Source organism: Chrysemys picta, chromosome 4 (genome assembly GCF_011386835.1).
Source record: "Chrysemys picta bellii isolate R12L10 chromosome 4, ASM1138683v2, whole genome shotgun sequence".
NCBI lineage: Eukaryota > Metazoa > Chordata > Testudines > Emydidae > Chrysemys > Chrysemys picta.
In genome coordinates this window covers 93,536,612-93,552,766 of record NC_088794.1, presented here as the reverse complement: position 1 = coordinate 93,552,766, position 16,155 = coordinate 93,536,612, and the positions used below count along the sequence as shown (strand labels likewise).

The window sequence follows — 16,155 nt, the reverse complement described above, 5'->3', positions numbered from 1 at the left end:
TATGTAGCCTGTTGTAAAATCAGGCAAATATCTTTATGAGTTGATGTACCCCCTGGAAGACCTTTGTGTACCCCCAGGGGTACGTGTACCCCTGGTTGAGATCCACTACTCTACAAAGCTCCTGCTGGGAGAAGCTGAGGCTGGGGTAATTTGTAAGCTTCAAGTTATCCAGCATTCCCATACGACTCCTTACAGTGTTGCTGTTAAGCTGAGCTCACAGTAGCTGCAAACTGCATTGGAATCACCACGATGACATTATTTCTTCAGTAATTCCTCATGAGAGGCCAGAACTGGAGCAACTATCAAATCCTTCACAGCCACTCCCTTAAGTGATGATTCCTGCTCAGAGCCAGCCTTTGCATTTTTGGATGGGCCTGAGAAACAATCTTTTGTCCCCACCCAGACATAACTGCTGCACACAGTGATCTCACCAGGGCTGGTCGGAGGATTTGGGGGAATTTAGAGAGATTATTTTTGGGATAAACCACAGTCTTACTGGACTCATTTTACATAAAAAATATGTATGTGGAACTTAAATTCCATTAAACTAACCAAACTGCTGCAGAAGTAAAGCCCAGCTGTCTGCACCGGATATTATATGAAGTCCCCAGAGAACTTTGGTGGCCCATGGCAATTGCTTTCAGGGCCCCAAGGAGCAGCTCTGTTTCTGCTGACAGAGATTCAGATAGTAGCCTGGTAGAAGGCTTTACCTTTGTTTGGCCTGCCCCTGGAGTCGTAGCCAGCTGTCTTTCATCTCTCTTTGCTTTGTACTCAGTTTGTCATTTATGGATGGATTCATCTTGCAAAGGCGGAAAGATTTCACTTCCAAAGTCTGAGGAGAGATTTATAATGGACTACATTTACTCAGATTAATTATTGTATTGGTTCCTATGAGCTAGCCTTTCCACCCAATTGCTTGAAGGAAAGGGATGCGGCTTATTTTAAGGGACCAGTTTTCAAACATTTCTGCCAAAATTGTGGCAACAAATTACACACAGGCAGTAGTTGCGTGCAGACTCCACATTTGTGTTTGCAAATAATCATCCAAATGCACAAACCAAGTAACTATATGCTATTTTTCGCACACACACATCAATTGACACTTACAAATGCTGTTTATCTGTGTGTGTGAGAACATTTATTGGCACCACTTAGGCACTGATGTTTGAACATTTCACCCTTAAGTAACAAGAATGCTTTTTCCTCTATATGCAGTGTTGTTGTTGCTGTATCGGTCCCAAGATATTAGAGAGACGAGATGGGTGAGGTAATATCTTTTATTGGACCAGCTTCTGTTGGTGAGAGAGACAAGCTTCTCTGGTTTATTGGGATGTACACTATTGGCATGAGAGGTGGCTAAAACAGGAGTTCTTCTTGTCGGTTCATACTGATGACTTGAATGAGAAGTGATGGCAGCTACAAGTGAGGCAAAGGAACCTCACAGTGTAGGGGCATCAAGCCAATAAAAACAAATGTTGTTAGATAATTGGCTGTAGATTACAGGTTTTAATGTATATGCCAAAAACAAAACAAAACCTACAGAAGAACCTCTAATTCTCCCTAATGACTCATGGTGCACTACTGAATTTTGCAGTTCAGTGAGCATGTGAAAAAACAAACCACGAGGGTACTGCCTTAAACAACTGTACAGCAGAACATCACTAATCTGCACAAATGGGACCAGGCCCATTGTGGATGGATGCGGTTTGAGGCCTAGACTGTGCTATGAATGAGGTGCACCAGCAGCTAATTCCTAGCTCTGTTTCAGGGCATCAGTGAGTGCCAGGAAGTAACGTGATGCACTCCCACTGGCCTGACGGGAACATGATGTTACTGACACTGGTTTGACCTTCAGCACAGGATCAGAAGCTCATTTGTCTCTGCTTCAATAAACTGCAGTCCCAAAACATCATTTTCAATGTGGGTTTGTGGTTTACTGAAGTGCTATTTAAGGAGGTTCTACTGTCATTATTTAACACAGCCTGGCCAAATTGCCCAGGATTCCCATCTGGATCCCCCACCCTCCACCATGAAGATGAAATGAAAAATATATATTTATAAATAGTGAAAAATCTAGAAGGAAGAATGTTACTTGCTCATCAAGAAAACATATTTTGTCTCTGGTGATATGCAAGGGGGGTGGAATAATAAAAAAAGATACTCATTTCACATTAAATTTACTGCAGGACATGACTAATAGTATGTGTGGAATAGACAATAAATATATAGGAAGGTCACTGATAATCAGCTTTTTCATATTATGAAAATTAACCAGTTGGGTATAATTTTATGAATTTACCACACATTCTCTACCTTTGCATATTTTTTTTCAAAGAAAGCTGAGAGAAATTTGTGGCTTCCAAACGTGCATTCAAAATAAGTAATTATCCTTAAATCTCCAGTTGGTAATTAAATTGGGAACACTAGCTCATGTGACCTGCGTGACTATCTGGGAATCTCTCTAGAATCATAGAATCATAGAATATCAGAGTTGGAAGGGACCTCAAGAGGTCATCTAGTCCAACCCCCTGCTCAAAGCAGGACCAATTCCCAGCTAAATCATCCCAGCCAGGGCTTTGTCAAGCCAGGCCTTAAAAACCTCCAAGGAAGGAGACTCCACCACCTCCCTAGGTAACGCATTCCAGTGTTTCACCACCCTCCTAGTGAAATAGTTTTTCCTGATATCCAACCTGGACCTCCCCCACTGCAACTTGAGACCATTGCTCTACAATTTATGAATTTATCTTTACCAGGCTGCAAACCCCATTTTGAATGTGCAGCCTTTTGCCTTCTCTGTTGTCTACTTGCCTCCATGTTGGGTTGGAATTCCAAAGACTGGTAGCAAAAGAATAGCAAGAGAGAGATGTTGAAGTTAAGTGCTCTTCCGTTGAAGGGGAACTGCTCTAAACCACAGGATGACTCCCAATGAAGTTTAGCAGGGGAGAAGTTGCCTTGGCAACGAAGTCACCTGGCAGAGATCTCTGGTCACCTGGGGAAGCTGGCAAGAATGTTGCCTGACAAAAGGGGCTAAGTGCAGGGCCAGATTTACAACTTACGTGTCCCTAGGCACAGCATCTTCAGCACCCTCCCCCTCCCCACCCCCCCGCTTACAGCTGACCTTTGTGTTGCACACAGTTTTAGAGAGGTAAGGTGCCCCTAGAACGCCGGCGCCCTTAGGCATGTGCTTACTGTGCCTAATTGGAAATCCGGCCCTAGCTAGGAGTTATAAATTGGGAGGAGCTGATTTATTTGGGTCTTTGGCCATTTTGTATCCAGCTAGAGAGGAAAGAAAAGCAACCCAGCATATAGGGACCTGCATGAAGGAGGGGGCCCTGCTTGATTTCCTGAACCCAGATGGTTTCCCAAGGACTCCCAAGGGAAGGGTGAGGTAGGGAGAGTCATTGCAGCTAGGATGTTTGTCATGTTCTATACATGATGTATACACTCCTGTGCTTTACATGATTAAGTGAAAGAGCAATTGAGTTAGACTCTGGGCAAAGCATCTCTCTGTATCAAATGCATTTCAACAACTTACTAGCTTCCAGAGAGACTCAAATGGTAAACCAGAAGGCTCACACCTTTTGGTGGGGTTCTGGGAGAGGGTGTGTAAGTATATGGGAGTCTGAAGGGTTGCCCTGTGACCAAAGAGGCTAAGCAGCTGGACAGCTGTTTCCTGCTCTCAGAAAGGGGTAGCAGATAGGTCTGTGCCTCAAGAGTGTAGATAGGGACCCTAACATTGGGCCAGTGTCTTGACCCCATTTAGGCCCTAGAAACTTAAAACATTCAGGGATTCAAGTACCCAGAGCCTTGAATTCCTCTTACAGCTGCCTTGTGGGTGGCCACCAGGCGGTACAGACTGGATCTGTGACAACCTGTGCTACTGCCTCTGAAGTTGGAACAGGACCCAGATACCTCATTTGGATGCTCATATTAGCCCTTAGTCATGTAAAGGTCAATTTTACATGCATACGAGCTGCTTAGAGCATTAAAATGTGACATTTGGACATTCTGTTTAGGGGACTACACTTGGAAATTGTGCCCATTGTGTTTTTCCACTTTTTAGAACAGAAATGGATACAAGCTTTTGGTTTAGTCCATTGCTGATATAGGAGCCAAGTTGCAAAGATGCGATAGGGATCTGGATCCATACTTTCCATAAGTTCAGGGAAGGTCCAATCCAGCACTGAGATGTGGAACCATCTCCAAACAAGAGAAACATAATATGCTAAAAACATATGTTCCCTTCCTTCTCAGCTTTAGTATTTCAGAAGGGTGGGCATTTCATATGACAAACTGTGATTGAGGGGAATACAAAGGAACTAGAATTGTTCATTATAAAGAAGTCTGCTCTGAGGACTTGCTATGTTCCCATCCCAGTTCATCTTGTACTAAGCCTCTCTGAAGGAGCTCATCAAGGATTTTAGCACAGACAAAGAAACAAAAACAGAGCATTGTTTTAGCAGCCCCAATCTGTACCCGCTATCCCCCAGCCTCTGACCTCCATTTTGGACTTGATGACACTGATTTCCCTCTCCTTTTCCTCATGTCGTCGCACCAAGTTTGCCACACTCTCCACGTCTTTCCCGTAATCCAATGCTTGTATCAGTGCACTCTTGGGGGGTAAGACAGAAGAAGGAGAAAAATGACAGGATCATATCTCAGTTCCTTCAAATGTTTCCTCTCTCCTTCTCTCTTAAAACCTTCCTTTTATACCCGTCCTGAATTTCAACAATGCAATGATAAGCGGCACAGAGAGTTGTCACTAAAGAGGTAGAACAAGAGTTCAGAACTCCTTGACCGCTTCCAACCCTGCTTGCCTTGCTGTGTATCTGCATGCGTGTGTATTTAACATAAGCACGAGAGAGACTTTCTATTTTCCTTCATCACTCCCTGTCTATTTTTCCATAAACCATAATGCTAATAGCCAAAGACAACTACGGGTGGGACTTTCATGGGAAATTTATCATTCATAAAATTGCAATGTAAGTGCATTTTGTGAAAATTTGAGGGGAATTTTTGAGTCCTCAAAATTTTGCCGGAAGTGAAATTTTGGAGACTCAAGAAGAACATGGAACCAACTGGCAAAAATTGTTATGGAAAATTTTACAACAAATTGTTTACCAAGTTTAACAAGTGCTACTGTATGTGTGTTTGCGGATATATAAAGTCATATATGAATTATATAAAATCATACATGTGAAATAATAATACTTAGTCCTTATATAGCATTTTCTTTCATAGATCTCAAAGCAAAAAGCAATGATGGGTATTATTATTCTCAGTTTACAAATGGGGAAACTGAGGCAAAGAGCGAGATTAAGTGACTTGCCCAAGGTCACACATTGAGTCAATGGTACAGCAAGGAATAGAACGCTGAATCTCTTGACTTAGTCTAGTATCTTATCCACTGCACCGTGCTATGTCCCTTTTAAAGTATCTAACCACCTCCTGAATGTCTAGGCATCGAGCTAAAAAGTCCCAGTCAATCTATATTTCAGTATCAACTGAAAACATTTATTTCTGACCCTAATCTGGAATTTTTTACAATTACTATCAATACCTTCAAACTAGAAGTCTTCATTATATTTGACTGTATTTCAGTCTTTCTACAGACTCTGATGCGTAGGAAACCCCAGGGATAGCAAAGCAGTATATTACTCTAGCTGAGCTTGCGCCATGATTTTCTGGTTGGTTAAAGAGGTTTTGCTGTTTCTATTTTGCACAGAGGCTATTATAATAGGTCACCTCTGAATGCTCATTCTCTCTATAATAATTGGACGGATAGGAGTTTATCCACTTTTACAGGGTGCCCACTTATCTTCAAGATGAAGTGATTTCTCTCAGTGGATGAAGCCCCTCCAATTAACACAATCATGAGCAGCTCACCTTCTCACTAATTCTCTCCGTGATGTCATCAATTTCTCTGATTAAGGCATGGATTTCCAGGGCTCCCTCCAGCTTCCTCCTGTAGGTATTCAGGTTACCATGGAAACTGGTCCACCTTTTATTGAAAGACAGGTTTAGGGGAGAGCATGAATATCAGAACTTCCACAGATACAGCTAGATCACATTCAAACATGCAATTTCTGAGCTTCCTCGCCCACGGACTCCCTCTTCCCACAGCAGCCCAGATACATCTCATAGGTAAAGATTTAATGTGTCGGAAAGTGACTGTTCTAGGATTTTTTAGAGTCTAGGTAAGGGGATCTCAGATGAGGATAAGAGGGGGTTCCCAGCAGTGGGGAAGGACTCTTGCATGGAACAAGTCCTGACCCAACTGCCAGAAACCTTCAACGAACCCATACACCCCGTCCTCATGCTGCTCATTCTCAATTTGGCCACTGGGCTGTGAACCAGCAGAAGTGGGATAAGTTGGCCAGGAATACAGGTTTTCAGGGGGTTGGGATGGAACTAGCACGGAGCCAGACAGGGTCATACTGGGAACAGGAGATGGCAGCCACAAGCAGAAAGCAAGGAGAAAGTAAGAATCTATTGTGAAGAGACGGAGTCTGCTGGGGGGTCAGCAGCTTGGAGAAAAGCTAGAAAACCTGCTGTAGGGCAGATATTAAACAAAGACCATTTAACGAGATGGTAGTGGGAATGAGGTATGGAGTTGTTCTGTTAAATATAGAGGTCAGGCTGGGTATCCAAGGCTGGCTCCACCACCTGTATCTCCAGGATTCTATTACCCTGATAATCCAAGCTATGCTCATCCCAGCCACGAGATTCCACCATAGCAGGAAGGGAGCAAGACATCCCTTTAAAACTTCACCTGGGCAACCCAATGACCAATTAGAAGTACTCTAAGCTACCATGCACAGGAGCAGGGTTTCATTGTGGGGAAAGCATGTTCATCTCCAAGGTTGGAAAGATGAATTTTGCATTGCTGAACGGGAAAGCCTTCCGGCCAATTGAAGTGCTGCATTGACAGTCACTAAAGAAGCTTTATTGGCTAGAGGTGGAAGCTAGCATTTTGTGCGTCACACTTGTGGAAGAGGGTGCTTAAAAGGAGAAAAATTGCGTATGTATCCCCAGCTTTTGTACAGCTCAGCCCAGCCTAGCAGAAGCCTACCCTTCCCTTCCTGCCATGAAACCATTAGAACAACTTTGACTGAACTTTCCATCATCCAGAACCTGGAATGTATACTCACTTCTCATTGAGCTGCTTCCGGCGCTGATATATTGTCTTCACCTCTTCCTTGTTCTGTCTCTCCAGTTTCATGGCCAAGGCATTGATGGTTTTGATGTGAGCATCATCCACTGTCATCTCCTATAAGGCCAGAACAAGAAAATATCAGTTATGTGCCCCAAATGCCCATCATTGTGCCAGCTGCACAGAAGATCTCAGATCCAAACACTCTTCCCTGATATTGCATTCTTGTATCAGTCTCAGATAAAGATGGAGTGGGGATAAGGAGGGACATCACTATGAAACCAATAATGGTCAAAGTTCTATACAAGGACCTTAAGGGCTTCTTGTCTAATCAGAGTGGAGACATCTGTCAAACAAATCACCACATTCTCTTTTAAAAACACAATTCTACCTTAAATTGTATAACTCTTTTATTCTGCTTGCTTCCCACATACTATACTATGGAAAGGATAATATTTGCACATAACTCATTATCCGAGCTATGCCACATTAAGGATGTTCTTCTGAAGCATGACCTGCAGCCGGTTCTGAACAGTACATGGCACTGAATGCAAAATAGAGGCATTCCAACACTCAAAAATATTGAATGTTGCAGTAAGTCCAGTAAATCACATACTCAGCAGGGAGACATTAATCATGGGTCTAGCAGAGGCACAGTGGCAGGATGCCAGCACTCGGATAATAGAAGTATTGATTCCATCTGCATTTTATATATGCTACGTACATACCACTGTGCATATTTCTAAGTGTACTCTGCTATGACACACAGCTGGAAAGTGAACACACTGAAAGTATTCTATATTGAATATAATCCATCTGATCCAGCAGAAACTATTCTAATGAATCAGATCCCCACAGTCTCCTGGAGGTTGGGAACTGACCCGACTGCCAGAAACCCTAAATAAACATATACACCCCGTCTCTATGCTGCTAGTTCTCAATCCAGCCACTGGGTGTGAACCAGCAGGAGTAGGAGGTGTATAGGCAGCCCAGGCTGGGGATCATTGCTCCTTGGATGGTTACTCACCACCCTAATCCCAGGTTTGCCTGGCAGGTAACCCTGTGATACTGGTGAAGAAGGTTGCAAGCAGTTACCCCAGGCGTAGCCTCTCTCTGCTTGTGCCAATGTGTTAGTGTTATGACTGAGCACTGGTTACGAGGGTGATCATCACAGCATCTACAATGCCAGCCTCTTGGAGATGTCTATGGAGCAGCGCAGAACTGCTTATGATGGGAATTCTCTGCTACATAACACAGAAACTAGGCACATGACCCACTTAAGATCTATCTCATTTATAGATTGATAAGGTGAGATTTTCCCTATCCGGACTCCCAGAGTGACTCGAGGATTATATCGTTCCTCCTTTCCCACCTCCACCACTCCTAACTCTTATTCTTATTGGCTGCCTCTACCTGTATCCACCTCTTTGTACTGTCCCTTAACCACTAGCTCTGCAGGTGAGGGCTGAAGGGCCAGTGAAGGTTTCTTTTGAACTCTTCTGGCCTCACTTCATTGATATCTGAAGTGTGACAGTTTGGCTCTCTGCCTAGATGCAACATTACTGCATCCTCATAGGGACTCTAGAAGTGAGAGGCACTGGAAAGGAAAGCCCATATTCTCTCCAAGCCCCAGGCCTGTGCCCAAATTAGCACACCAATTAGGGTGTGAGAAAGCCAGCTGCAGTTTCTCACCATGGACGATAGTTCAGAGATCTCAGCAAAGAAAGCTGAACCAGGCAGCTAGTGCACTGTTGCTCCACAGCAGAACCTCTCTTTGGAGGTTCGGTTCATGAAGGTCTGGAATGTGTTACAGGTTCCAAACCAACCTAAGTTGAACCTCACCTGAAACCACCAAGTTTGCCTGATCTGAGGTGGAACACAGAGTTTTGCATAGTTTCTATCCAAAAGTGTAACCCATTTGACGCTCACTCTAAATCTAGCCCAGGATCACTCAAAAGAGTTTCAGGTGTGCAATGCAATCCAAAGTTTTAGATTTCACTGTGATCATTTGTACACCTCTGTTCAGTTGTCATCAGACATTTGATGCAGTGATGCAAGGATAGAGGATAATAGCTATTCTAACAGCTTTTGAACTGGCAAAGCCCTCTACACTTCTTTCTGCTCTTCCTTCCCCTAAGGAAAATGAAATAGCTTCAGTGGCTGTGATGCGCTTCTGTGCTGGAAAGCTGGCTTTTGGTTTAAGCCATACCAGGCATAGGGGACTAGGCCTGGAAATTTCTCTTACCCCTGATGCTGATCCTCGGAATTCATTCAGCTTTTTCATGAGCTGCAGGCAGTGTTCGTAGTCATTCCCCACATCACCAATATTAATCATCACTTCCTGGGGAAAGGAAAAACAGTTAGGTGGATATTCAACTAACCATGGGACTTGCTTCAAGCCTGGAATGCAGGCAGCCAGCATTTCCTATGGGTTATCCTTTTCTTGATAAACCAAAAATGATTTCACTCATCCCACAACCATACACTCCAGGAACACAATATCTTTTGTGATGGAGATTTTGTACATCAGGGCCCAATAATGTTTTAAGTGGAAGTTTTCTGTGTCCCTGAATATCATATCCCACTTTTTGCTGCTCGCCCATGCGCCTTGATTACTGAATGTCCTGGCACAATGCACAATGTGCCATTACTTGCAGAAACTGATACAAGGAATAGAGATTGGATTCCCCAGATCTAAAGGATGTGTTTTGTTACTGAGATCAAGTAGTGGAACCCTCACTTTGAAACCCGAATACAATTCTCTATTTATTTTTTCTCCCCCTAAAGTGGATTTTAGGGTTCATAAAAGCGAAGTACTTCTATAAGTAAGTAAGGGCTAGAGCATGGTGCAGCGGGGATGGTGTTTTGCAAGTTTCTCTCATACCATTCTCTAAGTGCATTTTAAATCGTGACCTGCAAACCCTTGGACCTTTCCTGTAGTCCTGGCCCCCAGCTCTGAAAATGCATTTCATTCCATTTCTAGAAACCCCCTTTCTATTGGCCCTAGGGGTTTCTACTGAGCAGAGACTGACCATTATAAATTTTGTATAGTTTTGTGATGTAGACAGATGTTTAGCGAATATAGTGAGGTCACCCCCTAACTCATTTACATTTATCACATACTTGTGCGTTAATCCATTGCACCACTTAGTACGAACTCCCCACCCTTAACAGCATGTGCCCTATTAGTGAAATATGACTACTGACCTCCAAATCAAGGCCCTACGTATGTCTCATTGGACAAGGTGACTGTTTTTTCATTCTTATAAGAAAAATGTCTCAGATTTAATACACAATTTAGATAATCTGAATCTAGGATTTCAGGTGCTTAGGGTAGGCTCTATTCTTTTTTTCATATCTCTGTTTCAGAGGAGATGTAAAAGCAGAGCCCCGAACCCCTTGGTCACTATAGACCCCATGGCACTTTTTGAATGAATAGGGATGTTAATGCTGGTGTCCTAGCCAAATTCCAACTCTGGCATGGAAACATATCAGAATGTTTTAACAGTTGCTGTAATATTCCCTATATACAATCTGTAAAGCACTTTAAGATCCCCTATGACAAAAGACACAATGTAAATGTCCTGAAAGGTGATAATATCATCAAATGTTCATTACTAAAAAGCACTTCCCTATATAGCACCATGGGCTTGCTTTCCCCAGTTAAAGAATAGAGTCCATGTACCTTCTCCCTAATCCAGGCCTCCACTTGATCCACTTTCTGCAGAAACTCCAGGAAGTCCCGAATGTCCTCCAGCATCTTTCCATGAGCAGCAACAGCCCACTTCAGCTTCTTCCAGTGCTCCTGGAGCACACGGGTCCTACGACAGATCTCCCCTGATTTTGGGTGGCTCTGTGACACCAGGGCTTCCCCTTTCTTCGTGTTAGAAAGAGGGAATTAGAAAGGAAGTTTACCACTAACAAAAGGGTTACATGGTCTTTCTAGGAGGACCTCCTTCTCCCCACCCACCACAAAACTCCACTACAAGAGCCCTCAAACTGTGAATACTCAGCCATTATTTTCAATAATTGGTAGGAAAGTCGGCATTATTCTGATGCAGTCAAGAACATTAGGCTTGAACATTCCATGGGCAAGATGAAATTCAGAGGTTGGGAGCACAAGGGAGGGTATTTCAGACAAACATCTTCCAGATGATGATTCACTCATTCTCAGGAAGATGATTCAGACATGGTATGACATCTTCTTTCCTAGATCAGGAAGATTCAGTACTAGCAAGGGAAGTCAGTGGCTCCTTCCCATATAAGGAATACGGAAACAGAGAAGTCCCCTGGAAACCATACATGGACAATTAATGGGACTCCCCCACCTTGAATTAATGACATTCCAGTCACCCCTATAAAATACCACCAAGATTCTTGTCACACAGAAAGGGATGGTCACTGGTTCGATGGAAGAAGATAGAGAACTGGCACAATGCTGAGGAATGCTTAATACTCACTTTGAGCTCCTTCCCCCTCTCCTTCTGCAGAATGAACCTGCAATAATCTTAGGATAGCAGCAGAGTGGGGGAGTTACCTTGTTAACAGCTGTGATGATCTCCTCATTAGCCAGAATCTCAGCCTCAAAGACCTGATGTTTCTGCAGCAGCTTCATTTTGTCCTGCAGATTGCTGTGGTCTCGGATAGAAGGATCCTCCAGCTTTTGCATGCGCTCATTGATCCAATCCTCTGCCTGCAACCAAGGGGACCAGCAGAATCAACATGACACCCAGAAGCCATCTCTCCTCTCCCAATCTCAGAGTCTCCTCCCAAGGCACAATGTTGTCCTGTGAAACGGCATGTGCCTGGAGTAGGTAGATTTCCAATAACTGGTAATAACAACAGTGATTTTCTGATTTCTGAACTGTCCAGCTGAAAGGGAGTGAAAATAATTCTATCAAATGATAAGAGGAAAATATGGACAATTGCTTGGATACAATTGTTATTGTATCTCAGGTTATAAGTGAGATTAGATGCAAATCTATGGTGACTCTTGCTCATTCACACAGACCTAACATGTTGGTCATGTTTGGGGCCAGAGAGGAATTTTATCCCAAGATTACTGCCAAGGATTTTTTTCCCCCTGTCCTGGATCACTGGGCAATGATCTTTCAACAAAATTGAGAGAGCATGCCACACAGAACCTATTTCCTGGTATTGTGGGGTGTGCACTTGTTCTTTTCCATTTGCTCCTCTCCCTCCATCAAAGAGCTGATCTCCTAGAAATCCTTGCTTCCCTTTATGAGCCTCTGAATTAATTCATTTTAGTTGTATATGGTGGGGTACATTTTCAGCATGGTAAATGGAGATTTAGCTTGATTACTTCATGTAACACAATGGCAGGATTCTTCATTTGTCCATTCTGTTAGCAGGTTTTGGAACATGTGGGAACCTGCAGGATAATTACTGTTAGCTCACGGGAGTCCACCCTGAATATAAGGGAGGTAGGAAGAGCGCTCTGGAAAAGGAAGCTAGGCGTGGGATGGGTAGTCCCTCAAGGAAGTAAAATCAGGAGCAGATAGCTCTAGGAAGAAGGCAACCTAGGAGTTGATAAACCGTCTGCTCAGGCTAAGGCTGGGGGTTCACGTAGTATTATTTTGGAATAATCTTTATTGTCAATACCCCAGATGGGAGGAGGATGGTCACATACTTCGGTTTATCCTTTGTTTGGAACTGGATGGGGACTCCGCTAGCTTCCATCGCATTAATGACAGCTAGCTGTTCTGTTGATTAGAGCACGGGGCTGAGAGTTAGGAATAGAACCCAGGAGTCCTCCTGTCTCTGCCACTGACCTGCTTTGTTACCTTGGTGCAGTCACTTAACAGCTCTGTGCCTCAGTTTCCTCCTCCGTAAAATAGGGATATTTACCTATTCCAAACAGGTGTTGTGAGGCTTAATGAATTAATATGAAGTAGTTAGAAATCTTCAAGTCAAAGGCACTATAGAAATGCCAAGTATTATTAATATTAATGGCACCTGTGCTACTAAGTCCTTTAACAGTACTTAAGAGTGTTACCTCAGCATGTTTTAAACACACAAAAGAGGATTTTTTCCAGTTCTACCAGTTAAGTGTGAAAGATACCCTATGTTCTCCAACATGCAGGCATGGTGGGGCACAGCCCTAGATATTTTCTGAGCCCCCCCTTTATTTTGGACGGTGTTGAGAGCCTGTTCATCAGGATACATTTCACATTTAACTCTGAATCTCTTCACAGTCACTGTTTTCTGTTACAATTGGATGTAAGCGTCACCAAATGAGTAACTGTGCCAGTTTATTTCTGTAACCTACGTCCTTCACGTCTCATCCCCCTTGTGTGTGTGACATCCTCAACTGTTGGTCAAGTCTGTCTTCTAGACTGTAAGGGGAAGGTTCTGTTTTCTATGAAGTGCTTGCTGCACACTTGTGGCTGCTAGAAATTAAACAAGTAATAAACAACATAAGAACATAAGAATGGCCATACTGGGTCAGACCAAAGGTCCATCCAGCCCAGTATCCCGTCTACCGACAGTGACCAATGCCAGGTGTCCCAGAAGGAGTGAACCTAACAGGTAATGATCAAGTGATCTCTCTCCTGCCATCTATCTCCAGCCTCTGACAAACAGAGGCTAGAGACACCATTCCTTATCCATCCTGGCTAATAGCCATTAATGGACTTAACCTCCATGAATTTATCTAGCTTTCTTTTAAACCTTGTTATAGTCCTAGCCTTCACAACCTCCTCAGGCAAGGAGTTCCACAGGTTGACTGTGCTCTGCGTGAAGAAAAACTTCCTTTTATTTGTTTTAAATCTACTGCCCATTAATTTCATTTGGTGGCCCCTAGTTCTTATATTATGGGAACAAGTAAATATCTTTTCCTTATTCACTTTCTCCACACTACTCATGATTTTATACACCTCTATCATATCCCCCTTAGTCTCCTCTTTTCCAAGCTGAAAAGTCCTAGCCTCTTTAATCTCTCCTCATATGGGACCCGTTTCAAATCCCTAATCATTTTAGTTGCCCTTCATTTAGTTGCCTTTTTTAATGCCAGTATATCTTTTTTGAGATGAGGAGACCACATCTGTATGCAGTATTCAAGATGTGAGTGTACCATGGATTCATATAAGGGCAATAAGATATTCTTTGTCTTATTCTCTATCCCTTTTTGAATGATTCCTAACAACCTGTTTGCTTTTCTGACTGCCGCTGCACACTGCGTGGATGTCTTCAGAGAACTATCCACGATGACTCCAAGATCTCTTTCCTGACTATTTGTAGCTAAATTAGCCCCCATCATATTGTATGTATAGTTGGGGTTATTTTTTCCAATGTGCATTACTTTACATTTATCCACATTAAATTTCATTTGCCGTTTTGTTGCCCAATCACTTAGTTTTGTGAGATCTTTTTGAAGTTCTTCACAGTCTGCTTTGGTCTTAACTATCTTGAGCAGTTTAGTATCATCTGCAAACTTTGCCACCTCACTGTTTACCCCTTTTTCCAGATCATTTATGAATAAGTTGAATAGTATTGGTCCTAGGACTGACCCTTGGGGAACACCACTAGTTACCCCTCTCCATTCTGAAAATTTACCATTTATTCCTACCCTTTGTTCCCTGTCTTTTAACCAGTTCTCAATCCATGAAAGGATTTCATGGAAATCTAAGTACACTATGTCCACTGGATCCCCCTTGTCCACATGTTTGTTGATCCCTTCAAAGAACTCTAATAGATTAAAGCAACAGAGGGTCCTGTGGCACCTTTGAGACTAACAGAAGTACTGGGAGCATAAGCTTTCGTGGGTAAGAACCTCACTTCTTCAGATGCAAGACTAATAGATTAGTAAGACATGATTTCCCTTTACAGAAACCATGTTGACTTTTGCTCAACAATTTATGTTCTTCTATGTATCTGACAATTTTATTCTTTACTATTGTTTCAACTAATTTGTCGGGTACTGACGTTAGACTTACCAGTCTGTAATTGCCAGGATCACCTCTAGAGCCCTTTTTAAATATTGGTGTTACATTAGCTATCTTCCAGTCATTGGGTACAGAAGCTGATTTAAAGGACAGGTTACAAACTATAGTTAATAGTTCTGCAATTTCACATTTGAGTTCTTTCAGAACTCTTGGGTGAATGCCATCTGGTCCCAGTGACTTGTTACTGTTAAGTTTATCAATTAATTCCAAAACCTCCTTTAGTGACACTTCAATCTGTGACAATTCCTCATATTTGTCACCTACAAAGGATGGCTGAGATTTGGGAATCTCCCTAATATCCTCAGCCGTGAAGACTGAAGCAAAGAATTCATTTAGTGTCTCTGCAATGATTTTATCGTCTTTAAGTGCTCCTTTTGTATCTCGATCGTCCAGGGGCCCCACTGGTTGTTTCGCAGGCTTCCTGCATCTGATGTACTTAAAAAACATTTTGTTATTACCCTTTGAGTTTTTGGCCAGCTGTTCTTCAAACTCCTTTTTGGCTTTTCTTATTATATTTTTTACACTTAATTTGGCAGTGTTTATGCTCCTTTCTATTACCTCACTAGGATTTGACTTCCACTTTTTAAAAGATGCCTTTTTATCTCTCACTGCTTCTTTTAGATGGTTGTTAAGCCATGATGGCTCTTTTTTAGTTTTTTTACTGTATTTTTTAATTTGGGGGTATACATTTAAGTTGGGCCTCTATTATGATGTCTTTGAAAAGTGTCCAGGCATCTTCCTACTGTATTTTCCACTGCATGCATCCGATGAAGTGGGTTTTAGCCCATGAAAGCTTATGCCCAAATAAATCCATTAGTCTCTAAGGTGCCACAAGTACTCCTGTTCCTTTTGCTGATACAGACTAACATGGCTACCACTCTCAAAAATCTAGTCACTGTACCTTTTAATTTCTGTTTAACTAACCTCCTCATTTTTGCATAGTTCCCCTTTCTGAAATTAAATGCCACAGTGTTGGGCTGTTGAGGTGTTCTTCCCACCATAGGAATGTTAAATGTTATTATATTATGGTCACTCTTT

At 42.6% G+C, this 16,155-nt stretch overlaps 1 protein-coding gene across 2 annotated transcripts in view; it reads right to left on the bottom strand.

The window, feature by feature from the left end:
• SPTBN5 (spectrin beta, non-erythrocytic 5) overlaps positions 1 to 16,155 on the bottom strand; it is a 143,937-nt gene that overhangs the window by 51,381 nt on the left and 76,401 nt on the right. For both annotated transcript variants that reach the window (XR_006174251.2, XM_024106610.3), the window contains exons 32-38: positions 11,691 to 11,846; positions 10,839 to 11,030; positions 9,399 to 9,494; positions 7,152 to 7,270; positions 5,887 to 6,001; positions 4,499 to 4,612; positions 711 to 832 (exon numbers count right to left, since the gene is read on the bottom strand). Coding sequence is in view for 1 of the 2 variants with exons in the window: in XM_024106610.3 (XP_023962378.2) it covers positions 711 to 832; positions 4,499 to 4,612; positions 5,887 to 6,001; positions 7,152 to 7,270; positions 9,399 to 9,494; positions 10,839 to 11,030; positions 11,691 to 11,846 (914 nt within the window). In the remaining variant the exon portion in view is untranslated. The remainder of the gene's footprint in view (positions 1 to 710; positions 833 to 4,498; positions 4,613 to 5,886; positions 6,002 to 7,151; positions 7,271 to 9,398; positions 9,495 to 10,838; positions 11,031 to 11,690; positions 11,847 to 16,155) is intronic.